Source organism: Molossus molossus, unplaced genomic scaffold (assembly GCF_014108415.1).
Source record: "Molossus molossus isolate mMolMol1 unplaced genomic scaffold, mMolMol1.p scaffold_m16_p_9, whole genome shotgun sequence".
NCBI classification, from domain to species: domain Eukaryota; kingdom Metazoa; phylum Chordata; class Mammalia; order Chiroptera; family Molossidae; genus Molossus; species Molossus molossus.
The window spans coordinates 63,231,758-63,246,429 of record NW_023425403.1 but is presented as its reverse complement, the minus strand read 5'-3'; the positions used below and the strand labels follow the sequence as shown (position 1 = coordinate 63,246,429).

The window sequence follows — 14,672 nt, the reverse complement described above, 5'->3', positions numbered from 1 at the left end:
GCAACTTGTACCATATAAGATAAGAGTGGTGATGGCAGTCAGTCCTGGTGGTGCTTTGTAAGCTCTTGTAAGACCTTTGGCTTTTATTCTAATACAGGAAGACACTGCAGGGACCTGGCCAGAGAAGTGGCATACTCTGGTGGAATTTTATAAGAATCACTGTTCTACTGAGAATAGACTGAAGGGAACAAGGACACAAGCAGGATACAAGCTGAAAGGCTACTGTAATAACCTTAGGTGAGAATGGCTTTGAAGGGGCACTTCACAGATTGGTTGCAGGAGTCAACCAATCGACATGGCTGTCTGTCTGTCTCTCCATTCCCCCTTCCACCACTCTATCTAAAATGCAATGGAAAAATATCCTCGGGTAAGGATTAAAAATTAAAATGTTAAAATCTATCAAAATGTCCCTGCATCAAAACAGTTGTGCCTCCTTTCATTTTTAGACAAGAATGTAAGCACATAAAATGGTACTGCTGTCCAGCCAGTGTGGCTCAGTGTTTGAGCATCGACCCATGTACCAAGAGGTCGCAGGTTCGATTCCCTATCAGGACACATGCCTGGGTTGTGGGCCAGATCTCCAGTGGGGGGCATGCAGGAGGTGGCCAATCGATGTTCTCTCTCATCATTGTTTCTATCTCTCTCTCTCTCTCCCTTCCTCTCTCTCTAAAATCAATAAAGGGGGGAAAAACTAAAACAAAACAAAATAAAACAAAAAAAAGTGTACTGCTGTTCATAGACCAGTGGTTCTGCACAAAGGTCTGCAATTGCCTGTTAAAGTCTTTTTGTGTCTAAAATTACTGAAAAATTATCTTCTCCAATCATCTGCTCCTTTCTTACTTAACTTTTAACTTTTTAATGAATTAATTATTTAGTATTATGATAGATAAGATTTTAGTATAAGTATTAATACTTATAGATTTTAGCAGTTTCTACAAGTCCTTTTTAAAAAAAGCAATATATAAAATAATAAACCAAGTTAAAACCAAGATCTTCAAACAAAAAGGGCAACACTGTCAGTGAACTGCTTACCTTAATTTTAGCAGTATATTCTCCTCTACCACCAAACAGACCAAGACCACCAAGTAAAATGTCAGTGTCAGCACTAAAACGTATAGCTTCTACTGAATGAGCAGAGTAACCCCAGCCCCCTCCATGACCTTGAAAAAAAAAAGATAATTTATGTTTTAAAATAGTTACACATATTTCAGCTAGAAGACAGTATTTCCTAAACATAAATATACATACTTTCAAACCTGTTCACTACACTATAATCTTCTTTGGAATAAACTTTCATTACTGCTTGAGTCTCCTCCTCTGTACTTGCAACACCCATTTTTAAATCCTGCATAGTTGCCAAAGTATCAAGACAACCTAAAAACAAACAAGCAAGAATTCAATTCTCTTAAATTACAATTTTCCATAATATCAATGAGATGAGATGCTATAGGGTATAAATTAAAATAATAAAGTATGAGTGTGCTCAACAAATGTATTCTAAGCCTTAAACAACATTTCATAGACAAATACAACTAATAAACACTTTCCTCTAGGTAATTATCATATTTAAACATAGACTGTATGACAACATACTGCCCAAAACTGCATCTCGGAAAAGATGAAACTGTTTAATCTTCGAGTCCTTACAAGCTTCTTCCTTTTATGAAACTATAAATTATTTTAGTCTGAGCCTTAAAGTACTATTTGAGGAAGACACATTAGCCAGAGATAACCTTAACTGATGGTACTTTGAATGTTCACAATGGTTAACAGGTGAAATTTGTGAAAAAAGAAGCAAGTAATTATATTTGTGATTACGTAATTATGTTTAGGAATATGATTCCACAATTGAAAATTCTACATAAACATAACTGAATCTTTTTTTTCAATCCTCAGCTGAGGACATTTTTCCATTTATCTTCAGATAGAGTGGGAGGGAGGGAGAAAGGGGGGGGCAGAGAGAGAGAGAAAGAGAAACATCAACATGAGAGGGACACATCGACTGGCTACTTCCTACATGACCCCGACCAGGGCCGGGGATGGAACCACAACCCAGATATGTGTCCTTGACCGGAATAGAACCAGTGACTCTTTGGTCCACAGGCCAACGCTCCAACCGTTGAGCCAAATTGGCCAGGGCCATAATTGAATCTTTTTAAGGACCATTTTTAAAAGCAATAGAATAAGTAGTTATGTGTAATAGTATAAAATTTCCAGCAACAGTATATAGATAGATAGGTAGATAGATAGATAGATAGATATAGATATATATTATATATCTATATCTATATCTATACACACACACACACAGAGACAGAGAGAGAGAATGTTATATCTGAAATTAATTAAATAGAAGTGAAGCTGATGAGCTATGGAAAACTGTGTTGTATAAATAAAACTGTGTTCTATTAAATTCATATGGTATTTCATAGAATTTATTTTTAAGTAATGTATATAAATTAAATATTATAATTATACATTTGAATATCCAATATAGACCTTTAAAGTTTATTTACTCAAGTTAAGCAAAATTTGGTTTTACAAATCTACAAAGTAGGAAAATTATATTCAGGGTTGCTTTATATTTGGGCATATGTGAATCTATCATGGTGTTGGTATAAGTCTGATGTATTATTTTCTGTAGGATAAATCTATTAATAGGATTTAATTTATTTTGCACCTAGCATATTGTTTAACAAACATGTCAAAATAGTATACAAATTTCAATTATCTTTAAAAATACTCAGCACACATCAATGAAAATTTGCCAAAATTATCTGATCATCAAATAGCAACCCTACCTAGAATGTGCAAAGCTGCATGAGATCGGGTGGTGAGAGCCCTTGATCCTGTTGGTAATGCAAGTTCAGGGCTTAGAATACTGCATCTGGACTGCATGTCTGTTGCAGAAGGAAGTCTAGCATCAGCAACCACCGCATTGTAACACCACAGTTCTCTAGTATTTGGTCGAAATCTTTCAAGAAAGAGAATTACAGCACCTCAAAATACAGTTTCATTTCTAAAGTATAATTGATGATACAAAGAAAATAACACAGGTAGCTTAAACAGGACAAAAAGTAGTTCATTATTTTCCATATTTGAACTAAACATAATTTATGTCACATATGAGTAAAATAATTTAAACAAAATAGTAATATAGATAGATCACAATATTTCATGAATATAGAGCAACAGTATATTTAACAATCTGGTAAGTACATACAGGTATGAAGCATGTGTACAATAAAAATTCCACTTTAAAAGTTTTAAGATGAAGAACCTGTTGAAAGAAAATATGTGAAACATACATATGAGGCAAAATAATATTCACAGTGTAAAAGAGCTCCTGCAAGCCAGTAAGAGACCATCAATCCAATACCAAAAGTGGGCAAAAGACATGGAATTCTGTCTTCAAAAAGCAAGCACAAATAGAATTATGCAGATGTTCAACCTTACTAATAAACAATAAAGCAGTGATAAAAACTGTAAGGAGCCCTGGCCGGTTTGGCTCAGCGGTTAGAGCGTCGGCCTGCGGTCCTGAGAGACCCGGGTTCGGTTCCCGCTGGGGGCGCGTACCTCGGTTGCAGTTTGTCCCCGACCCTGGTCGGTTGTGCGGGTGGCAGCCACTCGATGTGTTCCTTTCACATCGATGTTTCTCTCTCTCTCTGTTCCTCTCTCTCCCTCCCACTCTACCTGAACAAAAAATGGAAAAATGTCCTCGGGTGAGGATAAAAAAAAAACAAACAAACTGTAAGGAACCCAAAATTCCCTATGATAGCTACAAAATGCAAGTACACTACTGAAAAACACAAAGCAGCCAGAAGTTAGGATAATAAAATGAAACTCTGATCCTGATGAAAGAAAAACATCTTCCAGCTAGTTTACTAAAACATAGGAGGAGATTGTCCTTCATTTTTTAATCTCTTGTTTCGGATCAAGGACCTGACAAGGTATTCAAGATCATATGTCCCACTGCTGACACTCTATATGAAAAAGCAGGTTCAACTAACTGTACACCACACTTCTGGCTCTAGTTATTCTGTTGGAATCTTTGTTCTACTGTAATCTCTAGTTTAGAGAATGCATTTCTAATTTAGTGAATGTATCCAGAAACAAATTGCATATTGCCAATTTTGACTTTTTGTTAATGCAAATTTACCTCATTTAAAAATAAAACATATAAGGATTATAGAAAATATAAAATCAATTTATATACAGGTTCAAACCAAAGCTTACTCTTTTGGTAACTAAATCTCTTGTATATTGACTTCTAATCAGTAAATAATTAAAGACAATTCTATCTTTACACCATTCAACTCTCTATCCCTTCCATTCTATCCCACTGTGACCACTCTAATTTTGGTTCTTAGTACTTCATAAGAATTACTACAAGAAGTCTCACCTCTAGTCTCTTGTTATCTAATTTACACTGCTGTATAATGCTGCCAGGGACACCTAAAAGCACTACGCAACTCAATTCTGGCCTTCAGGACATCTAACAAAAAGCCCAAATAAGTTAGCAACCCAGGAGCACTATAATTCCTTCACTCTGAATGCAGGCCTCAGGATTAACAGAAAACATGCCTCTTAAGACTTTGGCGGGCTGAGAGAATGAAAGCAGGCAGTGGAAGAAGAAGGAAGACAATGAAAAAGTCTTTCCCCCTCCTCACTCATACCATTTCAACCTTTTAACTCATCTGAATTTCTGCCTACTAAGGCAAGCCAAATAAGCAATGTAAGAGGGAAAAAAAATAGTGTTTTGATGAGCCACTCTGGTAATGGCTGGGTATACCTCCTATTAGCATTCAAAGATAAAAATGCTGAGGATAACTCTTTCCTTTACTCATTTTGTATATAAAGCATAATAATAAATTGTAAACAAATAAAATATAATTTCTTGAGTCTCTTGTGAACCTGTATCTACCTGTGCATTTTTTATAATTTCTAGAGTTTAATAACCCTGGATACTTCTCTACCAATAATGGGAATTTTGTTATGTACATTCCTGAAGGGCAAGCCCATATCTTATTCTCTGTTTCTTCAGCATAATTACTTCTACATAGTTGGTAATAATGAGAAATTTATGGCATCAAAAAATAAAATGAATTCTATACAATTCAGATAGCTTTGCTGACAGACTAAAAATACTTAATAGAACTCTTGGAAGTAAAACTGCTTATTATAAAGATAGCAGCAAACACTTCTATAGCACTTACTATGTGCCTCTGCTCTAAGTTCCCTAATCCTCATAACAATGTATGAGGTAAGTAGTACTATTATTTTATAAGTGAGAAAAGTGAGGAACATAGAGTCAAAGTAACTTCTCCAAAGGCACACAGAAAGCAAATCGTGCAGCTGGCATAAACCTAGGCAGTCTGGCCCAGAACACTTGCTCTTTTAAAAAAAAAAAAAATTTTTTTTCTTTATTGATTTTAGAGAGAGAGGAAGGGAAAGGGAGAGAAACAGAAACATCGGTGAGAGAGAACATCGACTGGCTGCCTCCTACATGCCCTACACTGGGGATCGATTGGGCCCACAACCTGGGCATATGCCCTGACTGGAATTGAACCAGTGACATCTTGGTGCATGGGTCAACCCTCAACCACTGAGCCACACCAGCCAGGCAATACTTACTCTTATTCACTACACTATACTGTAAGGCTCTCTATGAATCACTATGATAGAAGTGTAGCTAACAAACAGGAGAGTTCTCATGTGTGAAAAATCTGTCCACATATAAATTTTATAGTACAAGAACACAACTTGATCAAAATTCAGTTACTACTCTACTTTATAAAGAGACACTTACCTCCAAATGACATCATACACAGGATCAAGACACACACCAAATCCCTGCAGATCCTCTTGTTCAGAGTCATTGAAAGTTTTACAACTCCCATCCACTTTATTTATCAGAAGACATTTAAATGGAGGAGGTTCTGATATAGAAGCGGGTACTAAGCCTTGAGAAAAAATATTTACATATTTTAAAGATGCATTACCTTTTTTATTTCCCAAACTTATAAGGTATTAGTATCTCCATTTTACAGATGAAGAAACTGAAACTTACAGAAGTTAAATAACTAAAAACTTTTAAGTAGCAGAATTAGGAGTAAAACTTCCGGTTGTCTAAATCTAGAACACATGCTGTTAATTTCTACACTATACCACTCTATTATATAACTAATGATATCATGGACACAAGTATGGATTGATAAGTTTGATTTATGTAACCTTTTAAACAAAGTTATTCCTATAATTTATTAATAAACCAAAACAGAAAAATTCCTCCTTTCAATTAGGTTTTACCCTACTACAATGTATCTTATATTTCTACCACTCTCTAGCTTATAAGTACTTTGTTTCCAGATCTCTCAATTATTCCACACTTCCATCACACCGACAAATATAAAAGAGGACACTTAGAAGCTTCTTTTAAATTTCTTCAGACAGAAAGAAAACAAAAAGCTACAAGACTATATATCTCATAGTAGGGAAAGATGAACCATTTACTATTAATCAAGACAAGGATTTTTTGGTGGGATGCCTATTTGTTTTGGGTATTACCTATTATGTGTTTACTGGCAAAAATTTCTGATGTAGCAAGCACATGAGAATTAATAAGTGCTTCATCAATTCGCAAGAAAGTCTGGTCCCCACTTGCACCTATCCAGGTAGCTTTTCTTCCATATTTTGATCCAATGTTAGGCATGGGAGCTGGTTTTGCATTCCAATATGGCACATCCAGAATTGGTCTGCCCAGCTGTCCTTTCTAAAAGATTAAATGAACAATATTACTGAATAAATAATCTATAATTTTTTATAAAGTGAGGCAGTAGACAAAAAAACAGGTCTTTGAGATACTATTATTCATCAATTGTTAGCTTTTTAAATAAATTAAATTCATATAAAATTTGTACCATAAATATATAAAGGAATAAAATAATTTTCAATATTCCTAGGAATTCTCCCCAAAATAAATCACAAAGTGAATTATTAAAAAAAATAACAAAGCTGAAATATTTTTCCATGTAAGAAATCTCCCTGAAATACTATGACTGTCTTCAGCTACATTTAAATGAAAAGTACATAAATATACAATATTTAAAAATTAGTATTACAAATTGTTCATTTAAAAAAATCACTTTCGCCCTGGCCAGTTTGGCTCAGCGGTTGGAGCATCGGCCTGCGGTCTGGAGAAACCCGGGTTCAGTTCCCGCTAAGGGCACGTACCTCGGTTGCAGTTTGTCCCCGGCCCTGGTTGGGTCATGCGGGTGGCAACCACTTGTGTCCCTTTCACGTCAATGTTTCTCTCTCTCTCTCTCTTTCCTTCCCACTCTATCTGAACAAAAAATGGAAAAATGTCCTTGGGTGAGGATTAAAAAAATAATAATCACTTTCATGTTTTCAGTTAACAATATCATAGAAAGTCTATTGAATTCACACAGTCTAGAAACATTTTGGTAAAAGACCAAAATAATAAATGCTGCAACTGTGAATACAAGTAGAAAAAGTACACTTTTTCACATGATCAAGTTATTTCATTTATGTTTCAAAACAAACAACAGAATCAACAGTGAAGTATGATGTCTTAAGCAAATAACTGCTAACTCACTTATGGCTGTCTATAGGTACCTGGTTACATAAGAGTTTAATTGGAAAAGTAATAGGAAGTTCTCACTACTAAGGTACTAGCTGTAAAAGAATGTAGATGGATGAATGAATATTTATCCACCCCTGGAAGAGGAGCTTTCTCTCTCCCCATAGCATTCCTCTTCCAAAAATCCTCTGGAGGGCAGAAAATGCTGGCATGATAGTACCCAGGGTTATCTACAACTGACGGAAATGAGAAACTATAGAAAAAAAATAAAAATAAACAGGACAGCCTGGAACACAGCCAATAGCTTAGTTAAGTTCTCACCCAACTACCAGGTTTCTAGTGTGTTCTATTACTCTTTCAACAACACAGAAAGAAAACACAGCCACAAACTGACTATAAAAGCACCTGAGGTTCAATCCCTGGGATGAACCAGGGGAAGGTCAAGTGGTAAACACGTGAAGACAAAAATATTCAAGCACATGATTAAAGAAGAAAAAATTCAATGTTCACTTTCAATGACTATCCTTATTTTTTGACAAAGAAAAAAATGAGCATAAAAATGTAAACAGTGAGCAAAGTACATCATATTCAGGGACATATTATGCTTTGGGAGAAAAAATAAATTAATTTTTTTTTCATTGAGCATTGAAATAAACATCTATTCCTTTATTATCAACCAACTAATATGAAGAAAAGCAGACCAAAAATATGACAGCATCATAGGAATTCAGAATATGGTTAAATTCATAACTAGGATGTTTGAGGTTACAGGACAATAATGACTGTCTGATTTCAAATATTACCACTTACTTCCATCCTAAAACCAACACAAAGAGCAAATAAAATCACACATGAATCAGCCTTCAGCAGTTTAGTAAAAAGCAGCTCTCATGACCTTTGAAGTTATCTGTAACCAGAGATAAAAAACAAAATTGCACCACTACTACAAGCCTGAGGGGGTGGAGAGCACAAGAGGGGAGGTTAAGAAGGAGAGCAGAGAAGTATGGAGGACTTAGAAAAGGCACTGGCAAAAGCATCCCCACAAAAAGGAAAATCCAACCCTTGATGTAAAAAAACTAAATATGGGTAAGGACTTGAAGGTTCACAGCACTAGGTATAGGAAAAAGGCTTCAAAGTACTCAAGGCCATTTCTCCAACCATCTGATTGATGCAAATTAAAAGGTATGACAACACATTTTGTTGACAGGACTGTGGAGAAATAGGCACCCTCATACACTGCTGACAAGAAGGCAAATAGAGGGGAACTGATAATATCTCACAAAACTATACGGTATAACCTTTGACCCAGTAATCTTACTTCTAGAAATTTTTCTCAAATATACATCTCTAACAATATTCATTGCTATTACTGCAAAATATTGGAAAGTACTTAAATATCCAAGCATAAAAAAATTGACTGAATAAACTACAGTATATATTCACAGTGGAGTATTATGTAGACGTAAAAAAAGAGTAAGAGATCTTTAGACTTCTGGTCAAAATGGCGGAGTAGGTAAACTCTGAGCTAGCCTTCTCCCATGACCACATCAAAATTACAATTAAATAATAGAACAACTATGAGAACCACCTGAAGACTAGCTGAACAGAATTCCTATAACTAAAGGTTAAAAGAAGAAACCACATCTAGACTGGCAGGAGGGGTGGAGATGTGCACTGGGCAGGTAGGTCCCACACCCACAGTGTGGCGATTAAGAATCAGGAGGGATATCTCAGCTTTGGAGGTCCTATCCCCACACTGGGCTCTCCAGCCCAGGGACCAGCCACAATATTTGGTTGTCAAACCAGTGGAGATTCTGTCCAAGAAAGACAAGGGGCTGTGGGAGACTCAGATGCTCCCCTTAAAGGGCTGGCCTGTGAAGTCACTCGCTCATACACTCACTCCCTATGAGCACCAACACATAGGCAGCAGCTCGAAATTCTCAGGAACATATCTAGAGGAACTAAATAACCTTTCTATAAGCTTAAAATAATTTCCAAATAAAAGGTTACTTTAAAGTTCACATTCAAAACTGTTAATAATCAAGAGTTCCAAATTACATCCCAAGGACTGAAGTTTTACCAAGTTCTATGCAGCTTTTCCTTGATCTCTACTAGAGTCAAGAGAAAGAGAATGAAGCAGACAGGCAAACAGAGACAGAGAGAAGAAATAGAAAACTATAATTTTAAACAAATCTAAGAAGAAAACTAAGCTTTTAAAAAGCTCTAAAATAGAATTATATATGTTAAAAAAAAAATGAATCTTTATAAATTAGATGAGAAATAAGTTTTCAAATGGCAGAATTAGCTCTACTAAAAGCTTAGAGGACATTGACCTGGAATAAACAAGTCCAATTCTAACACAGCTGTTAAATTCAATAAATCCTAATGCTAAACTAGAGAAGCAAATTATTTCAAAGTAATGTCATTCAGGTTTTGTGTGTATTGAGTAGAGACAGAAAATATGCATACACAATAATCATAATATAAGAATTTCACTGAAATCAGAAAAAATAGCTCATGTAGACAAATTGTAAGGCAATGGTATATGCAATATTATTAATGTTTTAAAAATTCCTTACAGAAAAACTTCCAAATGTGAAAACCTGTCCATCCATTAAAAGTACTGCCGTATGGTTGCTGCCTGCAGTGACTTGTGTGCTAGGGCCTGGCAATGCTTGAACAAGAGTGGGACATCCCCTAGGTTAAAAAAAAAAAAGAAAAAATTAAGTCAATATCTTACAAGATCCAACTGAAATAAAAAAACAATAAACAACCAATGCAATAAGGAGAAGAGATATAGGCACTAATAAGATTGTTCAGTAAAGATGTATTTAAGGACTATATGCCTGTCTCTATTCTAGGTGCTCAGCATACACAGATGAAAAAGACATAATCACTGACTTTAAAGAGACTATTAAAAATATTTCCTGAATTTATTACACAAATTATAGACACAATTTTTTTATTTTTCTGAAAGACTGGTGCTACCTTTGTTGTAGAAGAAAACATTTTTTTTAATCTTTTACAGTAAATAACATGTTAGCGGTCTCTATAAATACTTTTTGGATGAAATAATCATGTAATAATTTAAGAGGAATTCAATCCAGGAACTATTAGAAACAATTGATTTTATGTCCTCTTTTCTACTTTTTCCACTGGAATATAATTTAAGATTTTAACACAATAGTTACTGACTCAGAATACAGCATCATGAGAGGCACCGCAGCAATGGCTAAAAGCTTAACCTCAAGCTCGTCTACCTGGGTGTGACTCCTGGCTCCAACAAATAATACCAACATGACCATAACTTTGAACAAGTTACTCATCCTTTTGTCACTTCATTTTTCTCTGCTATAATACCGAATATAATAATAAACAGTATCTAACAGTACATTCCTTATGTACAATAAGGAATTTCACATTTGTCAAGTGCTTGGATCAGTGTCTGGCACACAGTTAATACTTAATAGATGGTAACAATTATGATAAATAACATCCTTGTGTCATTCTTATATCACTTTACCATTTATTAACCATTTTTAGAAATCATTACCTGTAATTAGAATAATTATCACTAGAAAAACAGTCCACACACAAAGCTCTGATTTTGCGACAATGTTATTATGATACTTTAAATTTTTAAAAAATTACATAAAATATATTTTAAATAATTTTTCAGGCTGTGATGAAAAAATGAATGGAAAGAGACAAGACAAGCAGCGCAAAACCTAGTTAAAAAAAATTTCACAGTAACTGGGTGAGTTATGATGAAGGCACAAACTAGGAACAGAGTGGATTGAAAACAATTAATTAACTTGACAGCTATGTAAAAAACAGAACTGGCTAGATTTGGCAAATGATTGATACAGAGCATGAAAGACTTTTTGCTCATGCAACAAGGTACATGATGATAACATTCTTAAGCTATGAGAATGAATGACGATTAAAGAGAGAAAAGAAGAAATCCTAGTTTTCATTCCGAGTCTCTTCTAACACTTTCGGTATGGACAGAGAAAGAAAAGCTCATAGAAATCTAGAACATACCAAAGAAGAACAAACTCTGGGAAATGTGGTATGAAGAGAGTCATTGGAAGAGAAGGTTTCAAGAAGGGGGAAATAATCTACATGCCAGATGCTCTAGAGAGAAATATAACTGACCACTTCATTTTTTAGCAAGAAGAAAGTCTCTTTGGTAGGAGTAGGCACAACATTGTAGAAGTTAACAGTGGGGTCAGAGACTATGCAAAATCCCTTCAAAAATCTCAGCAGGAAAGAGAAAAGGGAAGAACCAACAGCTAACAGGAAAATGAAGCCAAAGGACAGGCTTTGGTCCTTTAAAATGATGGAGATTTGAGAAAGTTTAAAAGAATAAGGAAAAATAAAAAGCATAAAAAGGTCAGAAAGGAGACAAAAACCAGAACTTGATTCCTAAGGAAAAGGTATAGATAGATTTCATAACATGTTACATTAAAAAGGAGCAAAACAGTAGTATAGATGCAGGTAGATTTGGAGAGTTGGTGGGAGCTAAAGAATTTCCCACCTAATAGTTTTTATGTTTGTCCTAATAGAGATCATGTGCTGAGAAGAAAAAGGAAATAGGTAAGCAGAGAATTTGAAGATTACAGAAAAGGCAAGATGGTGAATGGAACAAATAAAATACTGAGATCAGAAGTTTTTAAACCCAATCCAAAAAGCTTCTGGGAAGTCTTTAAATGAGCTTCAGGAGATTTGTGAACCTCCTAAATTTGTAAGTCAATTTTTATGTATATATTCTTGTGTCTACTTATTCTGAAAAGAGACCACAAATCTTTTATCAAATTCTCAAAGGTCTTAAATCAAATAGTTCACAACTACAAAATAGGAGGATTACTGCCCATTATAGTGGAATTGGTTGAATCTGGAAACCATATAACAATATGAACATGTGTGGTAATTTATTTTTTTCCAGAAGCCTAAGTTAGACATGGAAAATACAGACAGACATATTCATGCTTAAAGTTTTGCCATGCCTTAGCATCAAGACCAAGAGGGTGAAAAATTGAGGATACTGGTAAGAGTACAGGTGAAGAGAATAAAGAATCTGTAACTCAGGTAGGAAATAAAGTGAAAAGGGTGAAAGAGTAAAAAAGCAAAGGACTACAGGAAATTCATGACTGCTAATGACAATTGCCAAGTAAAGTAAAGCTAAGTAACAGAAGAAACTGTCATCATATTATGGGTTGTGTAAACTTAAGAATTCAGAGTTGGACGCAGGGAATAACCACCATGAATGTGGAAGTAAAGTTTACTAGATATAAGGGTGTCAGATAAGTATATAGTATGGGCCATTCATATGGACGTTGAAGTCATTCATGACTGTGACGAGACTCATGACTGAGAAAACACTGTAAGGCAGATGCCAAATTTTCAATTAATGAGAGGCAGTGACTGAAAGGTAGGTATGTAATAAAAGGGAAGTAGAGCAGAATGGCCATGCTTCAAAAGAACACTAGTGATTACTTTATTTTATTTGAGAATGGAGTAATATGGTTAAGAACAGCAATGAAAGGTAAAATGGTTCTCAACTCTGAAATGGGGAGTTTTGGCAAATAAACAATTATCCCTTCAAAAGGCTGTATGGTAAAGAAATGCCCTCAAAGAAATGTCTAGTTCAATTCAAACAAAGAAATAAAGGGAAGTTCCTATAACTGTTTAGTTGTCTATAGTTTACAAAGCACTCCCACATAAAATAATTCTATGGATAGATCTGAAGAGCTTAAAGGATCTTCCCAAGAGTTGGTGGCACGTTTTCTATTACAAAGTCTTGAATACTTTTTATGATACTAGTGAGTCATTTATTAAATTATATGGAAACACAGGAAAAACAGAAGAGAAAAACTGTGTAGGGGGGTACATACCAGGCACTTGACATATACTATATTAATTTCTCAACAATTTTTATTAAATTAAGGCTTAGTAAATTACAGTCATATAGTTGGTAAAAGATGAAGCAAAGATTTGAACCTTATCTAAATTGTTCCAGACACTATGATGGCATAGAATATTAATGCAGAAGGAGGACAATATAGCAAGATAAAGATGAAACTCAGAAATGTTATAAAAACTAGCATAATACTATTGGAAAAAGGAGAATAAAAGCATCTTAACTATATACTCTATTTCCTAACATCCAGGTTTAAGTTTACTGAAAATGATAAAAGAATTTGGAATTCGGAAGTTTGGGAGCATACGGGACAAAATAAGCAAAAAAGTGGGTTGGCAGACACATGTCATGAGTGAATGTACAAAAGCTCTCATTACCTTTTTGGCATTCACTTTAAAAAACAGCAATAATAACAGCTAACATTTATTGAGCACTAACTATGGGCCAGGCCCTGTGCTAAGTAACATTCATTATCTCCCTGAATTCTCACAACCACCTTCTGAGGGAAACATACTTACTCCCATTTAATAGAAAAAGAAACTGAGACATAGGAAAAAAGTTAAGTAACTTGGCCAAGGTCATATAGGTACCAAGTGATAGAATTTAGGACCCAAACCAGAGATTGAACCCAGTCATTTTGGCGAGTCAACACATTATATAAAAAGAATATAAATACTATTTTTCTATTTTTATCATCAAGCACACTGCAATATTTATCTGACATTAATCACACATTATCAATGTGTGCTATACAATAAATTCCAGTTAAAAGCACTTGATTACTAGAAACTTAAAAAAAGACCCACCAACCCTATACTTATTTCAACTATCTATAAATGTTTTGCTTTGTGGTAGTTAATATGTATGCCATAGGAGCTTTGTTCCTCATGGGATTGCTCCTCTACATAAGTGGGTCAATTCCTTTCTGAATTAATAACCCACTCTTTACTCCTCCCTTCCAAGTCCCAATAAATCTAGATAAACAGGTTAACTAGAATGCTTAGAGCAGAAATGATTTTGAATAATTTTTGTTTAATCCACCAGGTAGTGTGTGGGCATTATTTCAGTGGGCTATGCATTTTAGCTCTCCACACACCACATATATTCAGCCTTACAGTTACAACTCAATCAATGGAACCAGAAGTCAAT

The 14,672-nt window shown here is 34.9% G+C and overlaps 1 protein-coding gene across 15 annotated transcripts in view; it reads right to left on the bottom strand.

The window, feature by feature from the left end:
* MYCBP2 (MYC binding protein 2) overlaps positions 1 to 14,672 on the bottom strand; it is a 297,109-nt gene that overhangs the window by 155,934 nt on the left and 126,503 nt on the right. For all 15 annotated transcript variants that reach the window (XM_036249657.1, XM_036249659.1, XM_036249660.1 and 12 more), the window contains 6 exons: positions 10,180 to 10,297; positions 6,568 to 6,772; positions 5,810 to 5,963; positions 2,802 to 2,974; positions 1,249 to 1,374; positions 1,033 to 1,160 (listed from right to left, as the gene is read on the bottom strand). In XM_036249657.1, the coding sequence (XP_036105550.1) occupies positions 1,033 to 1,160; positions 1,249 to 1,374; positions 2,802 to 2,974; positions 5,810 to 5,963; positions 6,568 to 6,772; positions 10,180 to 10,297 (904 nt within the window). The remainder of the gene's footprint in view (positions 1 to 1,032; positions 1,161 to 1,248; positions 1,375 to 2,801; positions 2,975 to 5,809; positions 5,964 to 6,567; positions 6,773 to 10,179; positions 10,298 to 14,672) is intronic.